Genomic DNA, 18,848 nt, shown 5'->3' with positions numbered 1-18,848 from the left:
TAGGTCATAAATACATTCTTCTAAATATAAGCTAAAAATATTATAGTTTTGCCTTTTACATTTAAACCTTTTCACAGTATGTGAGAGATGCCCAACTTTAATTTTTCGTATCTGGATGACCAATGGTCCCAACACCGTTTATTGAAAAGCCTGTCATTTCCATCAGTATAGCCAGCTCTGTCACAAAGAAATTTTTTACATACACGTGGGTATTATTTTTGGACTCTTTATCCTATTATGATGGTCCTTTTTTTCTATCCCTTTGTCAAAATCATGTCTTAATTTAGTTTTATAGTAATTCTTGATTAGAATAAGTACTTGCCACACCTACATCTACCCCCATCTCTTGGGTAATTTATTATTCGTTTTAGGAGCATCTGACTATTTTTGGCCTTTTGTCCCTTTGATTTGAAATCCCTTTGTGATTAGGTACTCAGGAATCAGGAAAAATAAATAAATTAAAAAAAATTTATTTGTCAAGTTCCTTAAGTAAATGAATAGGGATTGTTAACTAGCATTGCAATGAATTTGACTGATATGGGGAAAACTGATGTCTTTCGACAGGATCTTTTTTTTTTTTTGAGACAGTCTCGCTCTGTTGCCTGGGCTAGAGTACCGTGGTGTCAGCCTAGCTCACAGCAACCTCAAACTCCTGGGCTCAAGCAATCCTTCTGCCTCAGCCTCCCTAGTGGCTGGGACTACAGGCATGTGCCACCATGCCCGGCTAATTTTTCTATATATATATTTTTAGCTGTCCATATAATTTCTTTCTATTTTTAGTAGAGATGGGGGTCTTGCTCTTGCTTAGGCTGGTCTCGAACTCCTGAGCTCAAACAATCCGCCTGCCTCAGCCTCCCAGAGTGCTGGGATTACAGGCATGAGCCACCGCGCCTGGCCAGGATCTTCTGATTATTCATGAATTACACCAAGGTGCTAACCCCGGTTGAGTGGGTAGGATTGTAAAAGTTCACTTTGTTCCTTATTTATCTGTCTTCTGGTTTGTTTTTTCTTTAATAATCATGTCTACTTATTGAATATATTATATGTAGTAAATTGCTTATAATGCAATTAACTCTCAACAGTTATATTTACTTTGTTATATACTTTAAAAATGTATTTACTATTGCCTTTTTAAATATACTTTTTAATAGTCTTATTTTTAAAAAATCTTATTGTTCTATCGATTACTTGGAGAGGTGTGTTAACATCTCCCAATACGATGAATTTGCTTAAAGTCTCTTCATATTTTTTTTTTTTTTTTTTTTGAGACAGAGTCTTGCTCTGTTGCCCGGGCTAGAGTGAGTGCCGTGGCATCAGCCTACCTCACAGCAACCTCAAACTCCTGGGCTTAAGCGATCCTACTGCCTCAGCCTCCCGAGTTGCTGGGACTACAGGCATGTGCCACCATGCCTGGCTAATTTTTTCTATATATATTTTAGTTGGCCAGTTAATTTCTTTCTATTTTTAGTAGAGACGGGGGTCTCGTTCTTGCTTAGGCTGGTCTCGAACTCCTGACCTTGAGCGATCCACCTGCCTCGGCCTCCCAGAGGGCTAGGATTACAGGCGTGAGCCACCGCACCTGGCTCATATTTTTTTTTTCTTTTCTTTCTTTTTCCTGGGCTTATGAGTTGGAAGATAAAGTCTCTTTGTAGTTGTCAATTTTTGTGTTATGTATTTCGAGGCTCTATTATTACGCATATATAAGTTCAGAATTATCTTCCTGATGACAGAACCTTTCACCATCACGCACCTGGCCCCCTTTACTTCAGCAATGCTTTTTACCTTAAAGTCTATTTTGTGTGATACTAACGTAACTACACCAGCATTTTTAGGCTTGGTATTTGCCTAATGTTTTTTTCATTCTTTTACTTCCAACCTCTCATATGCCTAGTTTTAGATGTTGTATAAGAAGCATATTCATGGTTTTGTTTCTTTAACCATTCTCATCATCTTTGTCTTTCAGCTGGAATATATGATCATTTACATTAAACGTAATTGCTGCCATATTTAGATTTACTTCTTCCACCTCATTTTATCTTGCCATTTGTTCACACATTTTCTGTGTATCTTTCTCTCTTGGCTCTATGTTCTCTCTTGGCTATTTTTAAATTTCTTGTCTGTGATGTTCTAAAGTTTTGCTATAATGTGTGTAAGAATGGATTTAAAAAGTTAAATCTTCCTTGGCATCTGTTGGGCTTCCTGAATTCAAGAGCTAGGATTCTGTCAGCTTTGTTAAGGTCTCCATATAAGTCCCCTCCACGCGGTGCATCGTCCATTCTCTGCTCTTGACACCCTGATGAGATCTCCTTTCAACCTCGACATCTCTTAACCTCTTTCAAATTTTCCACCTGTTTGTCTTGGCTACATTCTTGTAATTTCTTCAATCTGTCTCCCAATTCATTTATTCTATAATGCTGCTAAACCCATTTGGGGTTTATTAAAAAATATATATATATATTTACATACACACACACACACACACACACAGACACACACACATATATAGTCTGTACCAAAGTTATTTGACACTAAAAATCTGCTTGGTATTTTTTGACATTTAAAAATATTATGTTTTAAATTTAATTTTAATTTAAATGTAAAGACATTACAGTTTTTGTAGGTCTGATCCTACTGGCTCTTACTAATGGTACCTTGTTTCCTTATACATTTTGTCAGTGTTTTTAACTACAAACTCATTATTTCTTGGAATGTTATCTGTCATAATTCTTTGAAGCCTTGCTAGGAGCAGCTTCTTAAGAGGATTTGTGTTTGTCTCTGGCAGTGATCTGAGGGCACTGCTGGATAGCAGTCACCTTACAGTTACATTCCTAACTTGATGATTTTTGACACTACGTCAGTTAATGTGAATTTGTGCTAAAACTCACAGGAGGACCACCTTGTCAGGACAAGTTTCGTCCTCATAATTTGGCACCGTTGTTCAAAAGAGCTCTTTTCTGTTTTGGCTGGTCTCTCAGCAGAAGGCTCGGCCAAACTGGCCCGTTCCCAGTTTGGGGGGTTTGAGGAGAAACCCCTCCTGAGTTTAGGAGGGATTTCTTAGCAGATGTTACACCTTTAGTCGGCCCTCAGGTCTTGTCTCCTGTCCTCTTGTCTCCCGTAGGGGATGAGAACCACAGCCTGGGTTCAGTGGAGTTTGGCAGCAGCCAGATTGTGCTCTTCTCTGCATTCCTACTCTCATCATCATCAGTATTTTTTAATCTCAGACTTATTTACTTGCTAGCACACTGATTATTTTTATTTACTTTTTATTTATTTATTTTTTGGGCCAAGGTCTTGCTCTGTCACCCCGGCTGGAGTGCAGTGGTGCCATCATAGCTCACTGTAACCTCAAACTCCTGGGCTCCAGCCATCCTCCCACCCCAGCCTCCTGAGTAGCTGGGACTGCAGGCGTGAGATACCTGGCGATTGCCTGGCAATTGATTCATTTTACAAAATAGTTTGTTATAATTCATCCTATATTTTAGGTTTTTCTGATGGCAGGATCTGTCCAGGTCCCTGGGTACCTAGTCTGCCCTACTGCCAACCCAGGCTATTTACACCTGCACATGAAACCATGTCTGGTGAGGCAGTCACAGAAAGGAGACCCAGAACTTGCAGGCCCCTGAGTATCTGAGAAGCAAGTGTTCAAGAAGGCAGTCGAATCGGAGGCTCCCTGAGTGTCGGAAGTACCTGCACACTAATACCTATCAAAGGAGGCCGGTCTGGCAGCAGGGCAGAATATCCTGGCAGCAGGGCAGGGCTAGGATATTCTGGTGCAGGTGCCCAGGCACCTTAACTCTGGCATCGTATGATCAATCAGGATTCATGATTTGATTAAAATATAATGTCACATCCCATATATCATTACCATATAGCATTTCCAAATTAAAAAAAAAAAACATACACATATTCCTGTCTACAATACGACAGCCCTTGCAAGCCTTTCTTGGCTACAAAATAAATCTTACAATTAAATCTTTACAGCGAAATCCATGATGTGAATACAGTACAACCTGACGCAGTCTCTGACAGTGAATCTAAAGCGGCAGCAAACACCAGGCGAGCCCACGCTGAGGCTGCCGCACCTCCTCCGTGGCCTGCTTGTGCCTGCCACTCTGCGCGGCCGGAGTGCGCCTCCCACCATGGCTTCTACACTGTCTCTCCAGCAGGTCCTCCTGACACGTGCCCAGACTTGGTTCTCCTGCCATCTCTTTCCAAGCTTTGGTCACCGTGATTTCAAGAGTTTATCATATCCCTGGGACATACTGGGCCCTCATAAAACATTAACTCGCCTTCTCTGAGCACTGTGTTTAAAGGACACTGTGGGCCAGAGCAGGAGGAGGAACGAAGGCTCCTGAGAAACGTGAAACTTAGGCTGGGCCAGGAGACAGCCAGGAGTCAAGAGAAGGGAGGGGCGGCTGCAGCTAGAGGCGGCAGTAAGAAGACTGGGGGGGCCTGGGGCGCCACGGCGGGGAGGACTGACGGGTGCAGTGAGACAAGACTGTAACGGAAGGCAATGCCAAGCACAGGTCTGACCTGACCAAGTCCACAGCTCCTCCAGCACAGCCTCACCTGTGCTCGCTGAAGACAGAATTATCCAGAACAATCTTCTCCAGCAGCTCAATCAGTTCATTAGGCAGGTCGGCTGTCATAAAGGCTTTGACGGTGACTGAGACCTCTTCAGGATCCTGTGTTTCTGACAATGCTGTTTGTACCACCTGGGTTTAAAAAGCATTTGAAAAAACTTGATTAAAGTCAATTCAAGACTGTATCTTTGAAGGTAAACAGAAAGGAAAGAGTCTTCGAAGAAAAGAAGGACTGCCCCAAGATAATCTGGAACAGGCAAGGAGAAGAGGGGAGATTTCTCAAGGTAGAAGGGGAAGGGCATCTAAAACAGTCAGCTTCAGGGAATTCTCAGTTTGCTCTACTTTGAAAATTAGTTTTTCCCTCACATCGAATGGGCTGTAGACTCTTACCTCTGCTCCAGCGACCACACCGTCTAAATTTACTCCAAAGTGAATGACACGGTGTACTACGCAGGCATTTGAAATGCATGTCTGCTGTTATCTTTGTTTTTTAAAGCCACTATCCATAGCAAATATGGCTCCATTTCTCCAATGAGGACCCTGGAGGGACCCCAGCAGCCTCTTGGTAGCAGAGCCCACCCCTGCTATGGCACAGTCCACTTCTGGTATACACGGTCAAGTACAACCAGAGCTGCAGAGTCGCGCGGTAAAGGAAGAACCAACCACAGACCGGCAGTTTGGAAACCAGCACTGTTCTCTTTGCACTCTGTGCCAGGGGCCTTCAGTGACTTCGGGGACCTATCATTTTTGCCAAGTTTCTGGTGTTCCTCAGAGGCGGGCATCAGCAGTGTATTAATGAGGGAGAACAGATGGCAGCAAGGAGGTCCTACGTGGCTGACATACCACTTTGGCCATGAACTTTCACTCTGCCATCTTGAGGGGTCTTCACGGAACCAAGGTCAAAGCCAGCCCATCCACCTTTTGCATGCGGATGGCCTCTGGGAACTCCACGGCACCGGAGGATGTGAAAATTCCACCTCTGTGGAGTTTATAACCATCACGACAGAACGCAGAGGGAAAAGGAGCTATCACAGTAGCTAAGTAACCAACGCAGCCATACCTGAGGGAAATGATATTGTGACACAGCACATCTGGTCCATCCAAAGAAAGAGATGAGTTTCTAACAGTGACATCTAATTGTTAGTTCTTGAAAACCCTAGAGCACTTTAAGTAAACACACACAGGTTGTTTAAAGGGCAAAAATAAATTTCCACCATCTATTTGAGTCAACACAGGATACCCAACCTAAGGTTACCTCGGGATGCTGCTTCCTCTCAGTAAACGTCTCTACTCCAGATGCTAAAAGCAGGCTGCCTCTGTCATTATGCACTCCCATTTTGAGTGGCATTGCAGCTGTGTCCCACCAGGCAGTGGCCACAGATGTTCAATTACAGCAGGCATGAGGACTGGACTAGCAGCTCCACACAGAGACAGGAAGACAAGAGGCACCTGCTGGCTTTAGTTCAGTGCAGTGCTAAAGCAGCCCTTCCCCAGTGACAATTTGAGGCCACCTTCACCTACCAGGTGGCTGGACTACTCCCTGAGAAATGTCTAATGTCTGCTGTGCACTTGGAGTAGATTCTCAGCGGAATCTAACCAAACTCTGTCCCTGGCCCTTTGCTATTCAATGTTTATACCAGATTTGGATGGGTAAATCCAAAGTTGATATAGCAGAGATTCAAGCCAACATGGCCCTCTGTAAATCTAAAAGCATTTCAAAATAAAAAGTTATTTTAAAAAATAATGGCACAGGCTGGAGGGAACGGTGGACAGAAAACTAGATGAAATTCAATAGAAATAACGGTGAAATCCAGCCCTCGAGTGTAAAGTACCTGCCTAGCAGGTTGGCAAATGTGTACGCGGAAGGTTGGAGCTTTAATTGACCATATACTCAGGGCTGAAGCCACTTGTAGGACCTGGGATTTGTTCTGGCACTGGTCTTGGCCCACCCCTAAGAAGTATGCCCCGCAGCCTAGGGGACAGTGCTGAGGACAATGGAGGCTGTGAGGGGAGGGCAGCGTCTTCCAGAGGTGTGGGACGCCCGCCCAGGGGCTGAGGCAGACTTCCACCTGCCAGGCTGCACCGAGGAATGACCTCCAGCCCCAGGACTGTGCTCCAGCTCCAAGGAGGTGCTGCACAGTCACATGGCACAAGGGGTTCCTTGACAAAGGGAAGTTAAGTTAAGACAACCTTAAGAGCCACTTAACTGCTGTCAACAGGGGCTGATCTGGAAAAGCAATCAGGGACCCAGCAGGCAGGCATGCCCACAGGTGCTCTGAGTGGGGCTACAGATCCCTGCTTTAGACAGGGCCAAGCCTATGCCCTTAGCTAATAAACAACTCCAAGTCAGCTCACCCTCAGGGGCCAAGCTGTTTTTAGACAAGCTATTTCTGCAGGGAAGAACGTTCTTAAGAGCAGTAAGATGTTTTAGATGTAACCATTAAACCAGTCACTTGAGCCACAAGATGATGAGAGGGCAAATGCAGGCGCAGACACACCCACCCCTGAGCCTCACCTGGTCAATCAGCTGTCTCCTGGATGGGTTGCTCTCCTCAAGGACATGAGCCCAGAGCTCCGGATCCTTCCTGTGCACCAGGTAGCGGGCCTCACTTTTGAACAGAGAATTCTCATTGCAGACCTGAAATGAGCACACCTGTGTGTGTAACACAAGCAGCCAACTGATGAAAGCTACTTGGTAGCTACTCAGTATCCCAGGTAGTTCCCCCTGTCCCTGACACTTGTTTGTTGGACAACTGGTGCCCAGCGAGACTCTGTGATTCAACACACGATGAACAGCATCCTGCAGGGTTATCACTGCACTCCTCAGAGAGACAAACTACCTCAAAAAGCCCCTTCCTAAGTTTCTGACAACTCACAGGGACAGGGCTCAGCTCCAACTAGTGGGACTGTTGGCACTGACGGACGTGCTGTCTTGTGCTGCCTGATACGGCCACTTCTCGTCACAGCAGGCTACTGAATGCTTAAAATGCAGGGTGCACCAAGGAACTAATTTAAATTTTAGTTAATTTAAATTTAAGTACTCATGTGTAGTCAGCTTAAGCCATCTCTAAATTGTTAACAGAACAGCCTAGAACTGGTATAAAATGGCATATACACTGCAACATTTCAAGGCCTAAAAACTTTAAAATATGCCTTCAGTGACTGATCTTGAGACACTTTTCTGAATGTAATAACAGACTTTCAAATGCCAGTTGTCCACTGGAAAGTTCCAATGTGTGAGCCACTTGCTAAGTCCTGGTGAGAATCTTATCTACTGAGTACCACATGCCAGGCTCAAGGCTGAGTGATACGCACATGTCATGAATGCAGTGCAGGTGGGCAGGCTGGCGTGGTGACAATCGCACTGGCACCTGGCCCCCAAATCATACCGCAGTGCTCTTCTGGATGGAGTACACCTTAGTGAACAATTCCTTCATATCTATACTCAGCCTCACTAAAAGGACACATCACCTCAGCATAGACAAGTGCTAAGATCTCAGAGACCATTTAGCTGTGCTTTAATAAAAGGGTGGTATATAAAGCCAGAGAGTGGCTCACTGGTATCAAATAAACTAAAGTCCCTGCTTTACAAACACTAGTTCCCTCAGAGACTGTGAGTGGAGAGGCTATGTCTACTTAGCCTCGTCACCTCCATGGTCAGTGTCCAAAAACTAGGGTAGCTGAGAAGCTGGGGCACTGTTTTCCATCTTCAACTCCACATGCTCACGCCTCGCACACACCTTGCCCAGCAGGGACAGCACGTGCTCAGACACGCCGAGGTGCTGCGGACAAGCAGGCCAACTGTCTACAAGGAGCTTACAGCTGAACTAACATGCTCAACCACGAGATGCTGTATTTTTAGGTCAAATGGTTAAGTATTCATTATGGTTCATTATGGTTCAACCTAAAAATGTAATTACATACATGTAGATCCAAGCCTGGGCAGATGCAGGCAGGAGACCTGGACGAGAGGTCAGCCAGGACGATGGGGGGAGGGCTTGTGTAGGGGTACCAAGAAGGGGGCAGAAGGCACCCAGGGACCTGCAGGGACCTGCAGGCCACTCCAGGTGGGGTGGCGGGAGGGGCGGCTGGGCTGCCAGGGGTGGGGGTGGCAGTCCACAGAGAAGCTCATGGGTCAAGCTAAGAAGTTTCATTTTGCTGGCAAGTTACCAAGTAACACCGAGGACTATGAGCAGAGGAGTGATGGTTCGGATCTGGGCCAACTAGGCCCACAGACATTATACATATAAACTATGGAACAGGTCCCCAAAAGGGGTAAGAATTATAAAGGAAATTGAGTCTGTGGAAATGCCCTCATGACCCACTGTCTTCAGGGGCAAAGAGCCCTGATCAGCCCCAGGCACAATTTGAAGCCCTGACCCGCGAGGCCAGTGCAGCATGGGCAGCCAAGTGTATCTGCTGCCCACCTTGATGAGCTCCAGGTCACACTGCCCCCGCTCATAGGCGACGCAGGCCAGATGTGGGTCCCGCTTCTCACAGTACCGGCCCACCACGCTGCTGTCATAGTAGGCATTCTCTCTCAGGAAGCGCTCAGGGCTGTCATTGCTGTCAATGTAGATTTTTGCGAGTGCGTTGTGAGTGGCAGGCTCTTCGCAGCCCTCCTGAATCCGGGACTCCAGCCAGGGAAGCAGCAACTTGAGCCTTTGACAGAAGGAAGGTTCCGTAAGTCTCCAGGCCACCACCGGAAATCTCCAGGGCAACCCCTGGGCTCTGAGGGTTTCTTCTTGAAATAAAATTTCTCCATTAACTTCAGGTTGCTCTAGAGATCAGCATAGACCTGGTTTCCAAACTGATTTCAATTGTTAAGTTTTTCCCCAAGGTCTTCAGTACCAATAGCAAATAACTCATTACTAGATCTAAGATGTATATGAATGACCAGCCACAGAGATGGGCCTGGGGCTGGGAGGCCAACCATGAAAGCATCTTGGAGAATTAGTCAGAGACTTAACAAGAGACACCAGAATTCAGGGGCAAGAGAAGACACCAAGTAAGGATACCATACCTATTTCTTTTTTCTACTTCGGCCACCAGCTCATCAGTAGAGAACTGTCCTCTCACTGCCATGATTAAGTTTTTAATCACTTCCTCAGAACAATCCACATCAAGCAGCCCTCCAACCACAGCTGGGGTCCGGCTAGGGTTGACCTGCAGTAGCCAAGGTAGCGACTTCAGGGCTGCACACACAAGCCATTGTTAGAAGCCCCCCAGGATTTGAACAGTGTGGGTAAAACCCTGAAAGGGCTCCTGTGTAGGACTGAACTGTGTCCTACCAAAATTCCTGTTGAAGCCCTAACTCCCAATGGGACTCTATTTGGAGAGAGGGCATTTAAGGAGGTAGCTAATGTTGAGCATGGGGCCCTAATCCCATAGAACTGGCGTCCTTATAAGAAGAGGAAGAGACACCCGGAGTGCTCATGCACAGAGGAAAAGCCATGTGGGAACACAGGGGGGAGGCCGTCCGCAATCCTGGAAGAAAGCCCTCACCAGGAACCAACCCTGCTAGCACCTTGATCTTGGACTTCCAGCTTCCAGAAGTGCAAGAAATAACTTTCCATTAATCAAGCCACCAGTCTGTGGTGTCCTATTCTGCAGCCTGAGCAGACTGATATACCATCCTTCAGACTGACAGTCTCCAGATGTCCTGGTGTCAGTGGCAGCTCAGCAGATGCAGACTATCACCACTGACTACACCACCCGGGAGCCAGCAGTACCTTCTGCACGTAAATCTCGATGTACTTCTGCAGCCTGTTGTGGTACAAATACAAGACGAGGTCGTGGACAAAGTCAAACCGATCACACACGATGATGAGGGGAAGCTGGTCTGTGAGTTTGGCCTCCTGAGGGTTAGAATGCACAGAACAAGTCAGGAGTGGAGATGCCAGACCCAGACCCCAGGGCTCACAACCCAGCATGGCACAGAGCTGCCTCTGCAGCAGAGAGAACCACAGAGACTCAGAATGAGACTTTGTTCTAGATATGCTCTCATTCTGGGACGCCGTGTTTGCTTTGGGAAACAAGTGGGAAAAGGTAATGTTATTTGGTTAAAGACTGTTACATTTGGCAATAACATCCTAAATATGGATATCTTTTGAAACAAAACAAGCAGTTCATTATGTGTAAACCCCACACAGGCCAGGCAGCTCTACGGAACAGCACACCTGTGGTAAAGGTGGCCTTTTCAGACAAGCAGCCACAGGCCACGGAAACACACTGTGCACTGTTTCCGACAGTGACAGGCTTGGGCAGGATTGCCACAGACCACCACAATCACACCTCCCCTTATTTGGACCCAGCCCTAGTTTACATTTCCCAGATTCCCTTGAAGTTTTAGGTGTGACCACGTGACCTCATTTCCTCCAAGGGAATGTGAACCACAATGTCATCTGCCACTTGCAGGCCTCACCTATAACCACCCATGCAGGTTCCTCTGTGTTCTTCCCTCTTCCCACTGGCTGGGAAGACAACGTTCTGGGATGTATTAAAGTGAAGCGGCCATCAGCCTGGTCCTTGAAGGATGGCAGGAAGGAAAGCCACCCCACTTACCTCCATGGCCACCCAGCACTGTTAGATGAGAAAGAGGCAGGCTTCCTGTCCTTCATGCCCCCCACCGAGTGGCCCATGTGTTCCTGTGGCCTCGCCCCACCTCACTGACAGGGGCGTAGTCGAGATGTTGGCAGCGATCACCTTACTCCTTCCATGCACATGCCAGAGAGTTAAGAGCACAGTCTCAAGCTTCTCTCCACAAAGCACTCTTAAAATGATAGACAGGTTCCTCTAAGAACTTTAAACCATAAAGCGGAGACCTGTTGCTGGGGACTAAGGGTGCTGTGGTGAGAGAGGTGCAGCGTTCTGCCTTAGGAAGTCATGCTGAGGGTCTGCCCACCTGCCATCAGTGAGGGCAGCTCATGGGAGGAGGAGGAGCTGGACGCACCTTCAGGAAGTTCTTCACATGCTCCGGGTTGTAGCAGCTGCTCTCTCGGCATATCCGTTCCACCTCCTTGATCTGCCCCGTCTTACAGGCGGCCTGGATGTATTTCAAATGCACGTCTGGATCTTGGCTGAAGTTGACGATTGAGCCCAGGAAGCAGAAGAGGCCTGTGGGGAGAGACTACTCCATTTCTGCCCTCATAACCCCCACCTGCCTTCTCCATAGCTGCTACAGTCTTCCTGTGGGGACCCAGCCATGACAACCCCGTTCCGTTCTCCACGTACCCACGGCCCACTCAGAACTCATGACCTATATGAAGTTTGTCTGCTCTGACATCCCCCAAAAATAGCTAGTCAGATTTCTACCATTTTGGGAGGTGTACCTGGGATGTTTTGATGTAAACTACTGGTTCTTTGGTGTATGTGGAATTCCTTTGGGGGCACAGGTTCACCTCAGATGTATCTTTAAGAGCAGTTCCCACTGCGGTAACCTGAGAGGGCTGTGGGGCTGCCACTCTAAAAAGACACGCCAGCGACAGAGAAAATAAGCAATGGCTGCAACAGGAGCCTCCGCACGAGGAGGCTGCGACCTGACCTGGAACTGACGGTGATGTGGCCACCACGTCTGAGCCTTGAGCCAAGTCACAGAGGACATCGTTCAACAGAGGCTAATGACGTTGCTCATCATTACAGGGGCCAGCCCAAGAGATACCAGTGACAACAACAGGATAGGACACAGAAGGCCATGCTCCCTGCTGAGGCCTTTAACCGTAACCATGAGACTCTGCCAACAGGAAGCGAATGGGCAGCCCTGAAGCTGACGGTTCCCAATGACCCCACTCTGCTGCCATTCCCTTCCCAGCCCCACCTAGCCTTCCGCTTGGGCCTTTGGGCAGTGGTGTCCCTGGAAGAGAAGGCCAGCTCCCTGGACACCACATGGTGGCTGGATGCCCCACTGGACACATGCCCAACCTCTGTCCTGGGCAGGCCAGACTTCCCCCTACTTGTCCCCAACAAAGCCACTGCTACCCTCACTGTAGCACACTTTTTTGGTGTGATACCCACAGAAAGGCAAAGGAAGGCAACCAGGTCAGCCTCGTCAGCCCCAGTAATCAACTGGGTGAGAGACACCACAAAGCAATGGACCCTCCACGGGGCTCTCACTTAGGAGAGGACAAAGGAGCTTACTTCTCAGGGCTGCGTAGACTAGACACCAGGCCCTGTCACTGGTACCCAGGACCTTCAGCATGGGGTCTGAGATGGATTCTGGCCAGACTGTGCTGCACAGACACACAGGGTTCCACGAAGTCTTCAGGGATACAAAGGAGATTCTAGTCTCCCCACCTGATATCTTCCTTCGAAATGCCCGAAAGGTTACTGAAGCTGAGTAATACACACGAGATAGCAGTAATATTCTGCCATCTACTGAGTACCCAAGGCAGTGAGTGCTGCATCCTGCCTGGCTTTGCAGGAAGACTGAAGTTGGGCAAGCAGACTGCAACCCCTCAGAAAGGAGGTGCAGTTGCGTGGTGAGGTCGGCCAGTGGCAGCAGGGTTTACCTTCGTAACTCCTGAAGGATTCAAAGAGCTGCACCAGGGACTGCGTGCCCAGCTGCTCGTGGTACTTAGAGGCCACTTGCACACACAGTTGCAGGTTCTGTCTGATGTTGGCAGACAGCATGGCACGCAGACACTCCACAGAGTCCTCCACCGATAAGGAGCCAAAGAAATTGACAAGCCACTGGGAATAAAAAAGAGTCTGTCCACAGCTGTACACCACCTTAAATATTGACAACACTTGGAAAATAACTGGATTGTCCCCCCACTCCCCCAAGGGACAAAAATAAGATGCTGACCTAAACTGTCCATCCCAGAACATTCCCCAGTTGGTACCAAACTATTCTGCAAACTGGAACACCACCACTATTTTCAGCTTTTGCTAATGGTTTCAGACAGCCCTGCCAGGCTGTCAGTGTTAATCTCTATTCTGCCATTGGATCAAGTCAAAGGTGGACACTGGAAAGAACAGTGACATGGGGCCCAGACACGCCACGGGCAGGCAAACGTGTGTGGCTGCCCCAGAACTGCTTTGCAGTGAAGCAGGCAGGTCAGGGCAGTGACAGGCTTATGGCTCAGTCTCACAGTAACCAACAGGCAGACAGGCAAGAGCATGTGGCCCTAACCACTGCACAGACACCAGCCACAGTGGGAGTGCCCTGGGGGCGCACGTACCTGGGGATTAAGGAGGTGTGTGTGCACAAGGGTCCTCTTGATGTCGTAGAGGTCAGTGTAGTGCTCCAGCGCCCGCTGCAGCAGGCCTGCCTTCTCACACAGCTGGGCGACGTGGGCCCGATCGTAGTGAGTGAACATCTGGTTTCCCAGCATGGCATCCGCAACCTATGAAATCGTGATCAGTAAGAAAGCCTGATCGGTGGCAATAACTTTTTAAGAGCAGCTGCTCAACTGTGCCCCCAGGGTAGGGCAGAGCTCGGGAACCACTCCTACGTCCAGGCTTCCAGGCAGCAGCTGCACTGCGGTGCGAGCAGCCCTGCCGTCCTTCAAGTCGTCTGAGGCCCTCTGCACAGGCTCTGTCCTCCCACGCTGCAGAGCCAGGCCTGGCCCACATGGCCATGGCGTCAGGCGGGTGAGAAAGGCCAAGGCCCCACAAACCCTTATAACTGGGATAAGGCCGGTTACTGTGGAGGCTTTTCAGTGATCATGGTGTTCTAGGGTTTCTGTGGCAGGATCAGTGTGAGGGTTCATGTCTACCAGACCCTCTTCGATGAGCTCAGCCCTCCGTCTAGGCCCAGTCAGAATGAGACCTGAAAGTAACATATTCTGTTGTGTTCACAAGACTTCTCTACTAGGTTAAAGGCAGAACTAGGAGTTGGGGGTTGCATTTAAAAACCAATAAACATTCCTGGAAAGAATTTTGATGAGGCTTAACATTATCTTTAAATAAGTAATTTCTGGGCTAAGAATGCAAGTCTGCTGCCTGGCTGAGTGATCTCACCCTCAATATCTATACCAGTCGCTGGTCTTGACATGCACCGCCGGGACCTCCCCTGCCGCCCAGCGCACACTTTCCCGTTCCTCCTAGGATCTGCAGCACCAACTAGATGCAGTGCTGGGGGACGTGGGGTGCAGTGTGTGGGGGTCCTAGCTGCAGCGTGCTGGTGGGGCACCCCTCCTCCCATGGGAGGGGCCAAGCTCCCAGCTTAGGGCAGGATCCTGGGTAGGGAACCTCCGGCCAGCATCACAGTTGTGGGGGAGCTCAGCTGGCCTGACGCTCTGCCTACTGGCAAGAGGCGTGGGAGAAACTGTGGAATAGGGGAGGGTAGAAAGGAGTGAGGCCCGCTCCAGGCTGCCAAACTGAGGGTCTCCCCACATGCAGACTTTCTGGTTGAGTGGGGCCATTTCAGCCCCTCCCTGGCAGCTCTGCCCAGAAGCAGAGAACAGACCTTTGACCCCTGCTAACATGATTTGTGGAGCTTCAGTGCAGGCCCACCCAACCCAGCCTCGCCCAGCCTCACTCCCCAGCTCCACCTCACTCTACCACTGAGGTGGAGAATAAGGACACACCTGGAAGACCCAGAGCCCCACCCACCACTGAGGCACTAGAGTGCCTCTCCAGAGGAACTAGAGCCGGTTACAGGACCCCGAAACAACACTGCAGCTTGCTCCTCCCAGCAAGTGCCACCTACTGACAGGGAGGTCAATTTGCAGCCCTTTTACTGCATGTACTGACTCATCATACAGGGTGTGGTTCATTCTCACCCTCAAGCACCACCTATTGGCTCAGAGACTAAACTGGGTGTGTCATTGTCTCAACAAAAGAAAATCCAAAGGTAACAAGCAATAACTACTTCAGATGAGAAGGAGTCAGTGGAAGAACTCGGAAGTATAAAGAATCAAACTAAAAGGACACCCTCAAAAGGGAACACCAGATCTCCAGCAATGGATACCAACCAAAATCAAAACACTGAAATGACAAATGAAGAATTTCGAACATGGATTGTAAGAAAACTCAATGAACTGCAAGATAAAATGGACACCCAACACAAAGATCACAAAAAGAATGCAGGAAATGAATGAAAAATTAACTAAAGAAATTGAAATATTAAAGAAAAATCAGGCCAGGCTCAGTGGCTCACACCTGTAATCCTAGCACTCTAGGAGGCTGAGGCGGGTGGATCACTCGAGGTCAGGAGTTTGAGACCAGCCTGAGCAAGAGCGAGACCTCGTCTCTACTAAAAATAGAAAGAAATTATCTGGCCAACTAAAAATATATATAGAAAAAATTAGCCGGGCATAGTGGCGCATGCCTGTAGTCCTAGCTACTCGGGAGGCTGAGGCAGTAGGATTGCTTAAGCCCAGGAGTTTGAGGTTGCTGTGAGCTAGGCTGACACCACAGCACTCACTCTAGCCCGGGCAACAGAGCGAGACTCTGTCTCAAAAAAAAAAAAAAAATCACACAGAACTTCTGGAAATGCAAAATTCACTCAAGGAATTATAAAATACAGTGGAAAGCCTTAAGAACAGGTTAGATCAGGCAGAAGAAAGAATCTCAGAGACTGAAGACAACACCTTTCGATTAAACAAGTCAGTCGCAGAGATAGAGCAAAGAAATAAGAGGAAAGAACAAAGCCTATAAAAAATATGGATTATGTGAAGAAGCCTAACATGAGAATCATAGGCATCCCTGAGGGTGAAGAAGAAAATACACAAGGGGTGTATAATCTATTTGAGGGAATAATGGAGAAAATTTCCCTGGCCTTGCTAGAAATCTAGCTATCCAGGTATAAGAAGCTAAAAAGACTCCTGAGAGATTCATTGCAAAGAGGAAGACACTATGACACATAGTCATCAGCCTGAACAAAACAAACACAAAAAAGGGCCTCCTACAAGCCATAAGGTGAAAGCAGCAGGTAACCTACAAAGGAAAACCCATTACACTAACTGCAGACTTGTCAACTGAGACCCTACAAGCCAGATGGGACTGAGGCCCTATTCTCAGTCTTCTCAAACAGAATAATGCCCAGCCTAGAATTTTCAATCCGGCAAAACTAAGTTTCTTATATGAAGGAAAAATAAAGACCTTCTCAGACAAACAAACACTGAGGGAATTCGTCAAGACAAGACCTGCCCTCCAGGAAGTACTCAGAACATAGTTACACACAGATCAGCATAATACACACTCACCAGTGTAAAATCATCCAAAAGCTAAAGGTCAAAGGCCAGATATCACAATGGCTCAAGAGAGAAAACGAAGTAACAAAGTTCTACTCCACAGGATGAACAGAAATCCACCCCACTTATCAATTCTTTCAATAAATGTGAATGGCTTGAACTGCCCACTGAAGAGACACAGGCTGGCTGAATGGATAAACATACACAAGCCAAGTATCTGCTGTCTCCAGAAAACACATCTAACCCACAATGATTTATTAAGACTCAAGGTGAATGAATGGAAAATGATATTCCGTGCAAATGGAAACCAAAAGAAAGCTGGTGTAGCAGTTCTCATTTCAGATAACTTAGTCTTCAAATCAACAAAAGTAATGAAAGACAAAGATGGTCATTATATAATGGTAAAGAGAACAAACAAGAAGACGTAACAATTCTAAATATTTATGCACCCAACTCAGGTGTACCCAGATTCATAAAACAAATCCTACTTGATCTAAACAAAATGATAAAGAACAGCACTGTAATAGTCAGGGACTTCAACACCCCTCTGACAGAACAGGAAAGATCCTTCAAACAGAAAATAAACAAAGAAACAATGGGCTTAAACAGAACTCTAGAACAAAGGGGTCTGACAGATATTTACAGAATATTCTACCCCAAAACTACTGAATATACGTTTTTTTTTTTTTTGAGACAGAGTCTCACTTTGTTGCCCAGGCTAGAGTGAGTGCCGTGGCGTCAGCCTAGCTCACAGCAACCTCACACTCCTGGGCTTAAGAGATCCTACTGCCTCAGCCTCCCGAGTAGCTGGGACTACAAGCATGTGCCACCATGCCCGGCTGATTTTTTTTTTGCTATATATATTTTTAGTTGGCCAGATAATTTCTTTCTATTTTTTTAGTAGAGACGGGGTCTCACTCAGGCTGGTCTCGAACTCCTGACCTCGAGCGATCCACCCGCCTCGGCCTCCCAGAGTGCTAGGATTACAGGCGTGAGCCACCGCGCCTGGCCCTGAATATACGTTTTTCTCATCAACTCATGTGATATTCTCTAAGATTGACCATATCCTAGGCCACATGACATGTCTCAACAAATTTAAAAAATAGAAATTATACCATGTATCTTCTCAGACCATAGTGGAATAAAATTAGAAATCAACTCCAACAGAAACACTCATCTCTATACAAAGTCATGGAAAATAAATAATCTACTGATGAATGACAGTCAGGTCAATGAGGAAATTAAGATGGAAATCAAAAGATTCTTTGAAATAAATGATAAAGAGGATACAAGTTATCAAAATCTGTGGGACACAGCTAAGGCAGTCCTGAGAGGAAAATTTATAGCCATAAATGCCTACATGCAAAAGACAGAAAGATTACAAATCAACAATCTAATGAAACATCTCCAAGAACTGGAAAAGGATGAGCAAACCAATCCCAAAGCCAGCAGAAAAAATAATCAATCAAAATCAGAGCAGAACTAAATGAAATCAATAACAAAAAAACTATATGGAAGATTAAAAAAACAAAAAGTTGGTTCTTTGAGAAGATAAACAAAATTTACATGTCTCTTGCTAGATTAATGAGAAGCAGAAAAGAAAGGACTCTAATAACCTCAATCAAGAATGAAAAAGGAGAAATTACAACTGATACCATGGAAATACAAAACATCATCTATGAATACTATAAAATCTCTACACACATAAACTTTAAAACATGGAGGAAATGGACAAATTCTTAGAAGCACACAGCCTCCCTAGGCTCAATCAGGAAGCAATAGAATTCCTGAACAGACCAGTATCAAGTACTGAAACTGAAGCAGTAATAAAAAAATCTTCCTAAAAAAAAAGTCCTGTACCAGATGATTTCACACCCAAATTTTACCAGCCCTACAAGGAAGAACTGGTGCCTATCCTGTAGAAATTATTACACAACATTGAGAAGGAAGGAATCCTCCCCAAAATGTTTCATGACGCCAATATCACCCTGATACCAAAGCCAGGAAAGGACTCAACAAAAAAAGAAAACTACAGACCAATATCCCTTATGAATATAGATGCAAAAATTCTCAATAAAATCCTAGCAAACCAAATTCAGGGGCTTATCAAAAAAGTAATCACCATGAC

General features: G+C 46.7%; 1 protein-coding gene across 7 annotated transcripts in view; it reads right to left on the bottom strand.

The window, feature by feature from the left end:
• CLTCL1 (clathrin heavy chain like 1) overlaps positions 1-18,848 on the bottom strand; it is a 110,339-nt gene that overhangs the window by 27,362 nt on the left and 64,129 nt on the right. For all 7 annotated transcript variants that reach the window (XM_045535186.1, XM_045535187.1, XM_045535193.1 and 4 more), the window contains 8 exons: positions 13,763-13,927; positions 13,091-13,271; positions 11,536-11,699; positions 10,316-10,441; positions 9,607-9,749; positions 9,011-9,245; positions 7,099-7,221; positions 4,570-4,715 (listed from right to left, as the gene is read on the bottom strand). In XM_045535186.1, coding sequence (XP_045391142.1) covers positions 4,570-4,715; positions 7,099-7,221; positions 9,011-9,245; positions 9,607-9,749; positions 10,316-10,441; positions 11,536-11,699; positions 13,091-13,271; positions 13,763-13,927 — 1,283 coding nt within the window. The remainder of the gene's footprint in view (positions 1-4,569; positions 4,716-7,098; positions 7,222-9,010; positions 9,246-9,606; positions 9,750-10,315; positions 10,442-11,535; positions 11,700-13,090; positions 13,272-13,762; positions 13,928-18,848) is intronic.

This window comes from Lemur catta, chromosome 21 (genome assembly GCF_020740605.2).
Source record: "Lemur catta isolate mLemCat1 chromosome 21, mLemCat1.pri, whole genome shotgun sequence".
NCBI classification, from domain to species: Eukaryota; Metazoa; Chordata; class Mammalia; order Primates; family Lemuridae; genus Lemur; species Lemur catta.
This window is presented reverse-complemented; position numbering and strand designations above follow the sequence as displayed.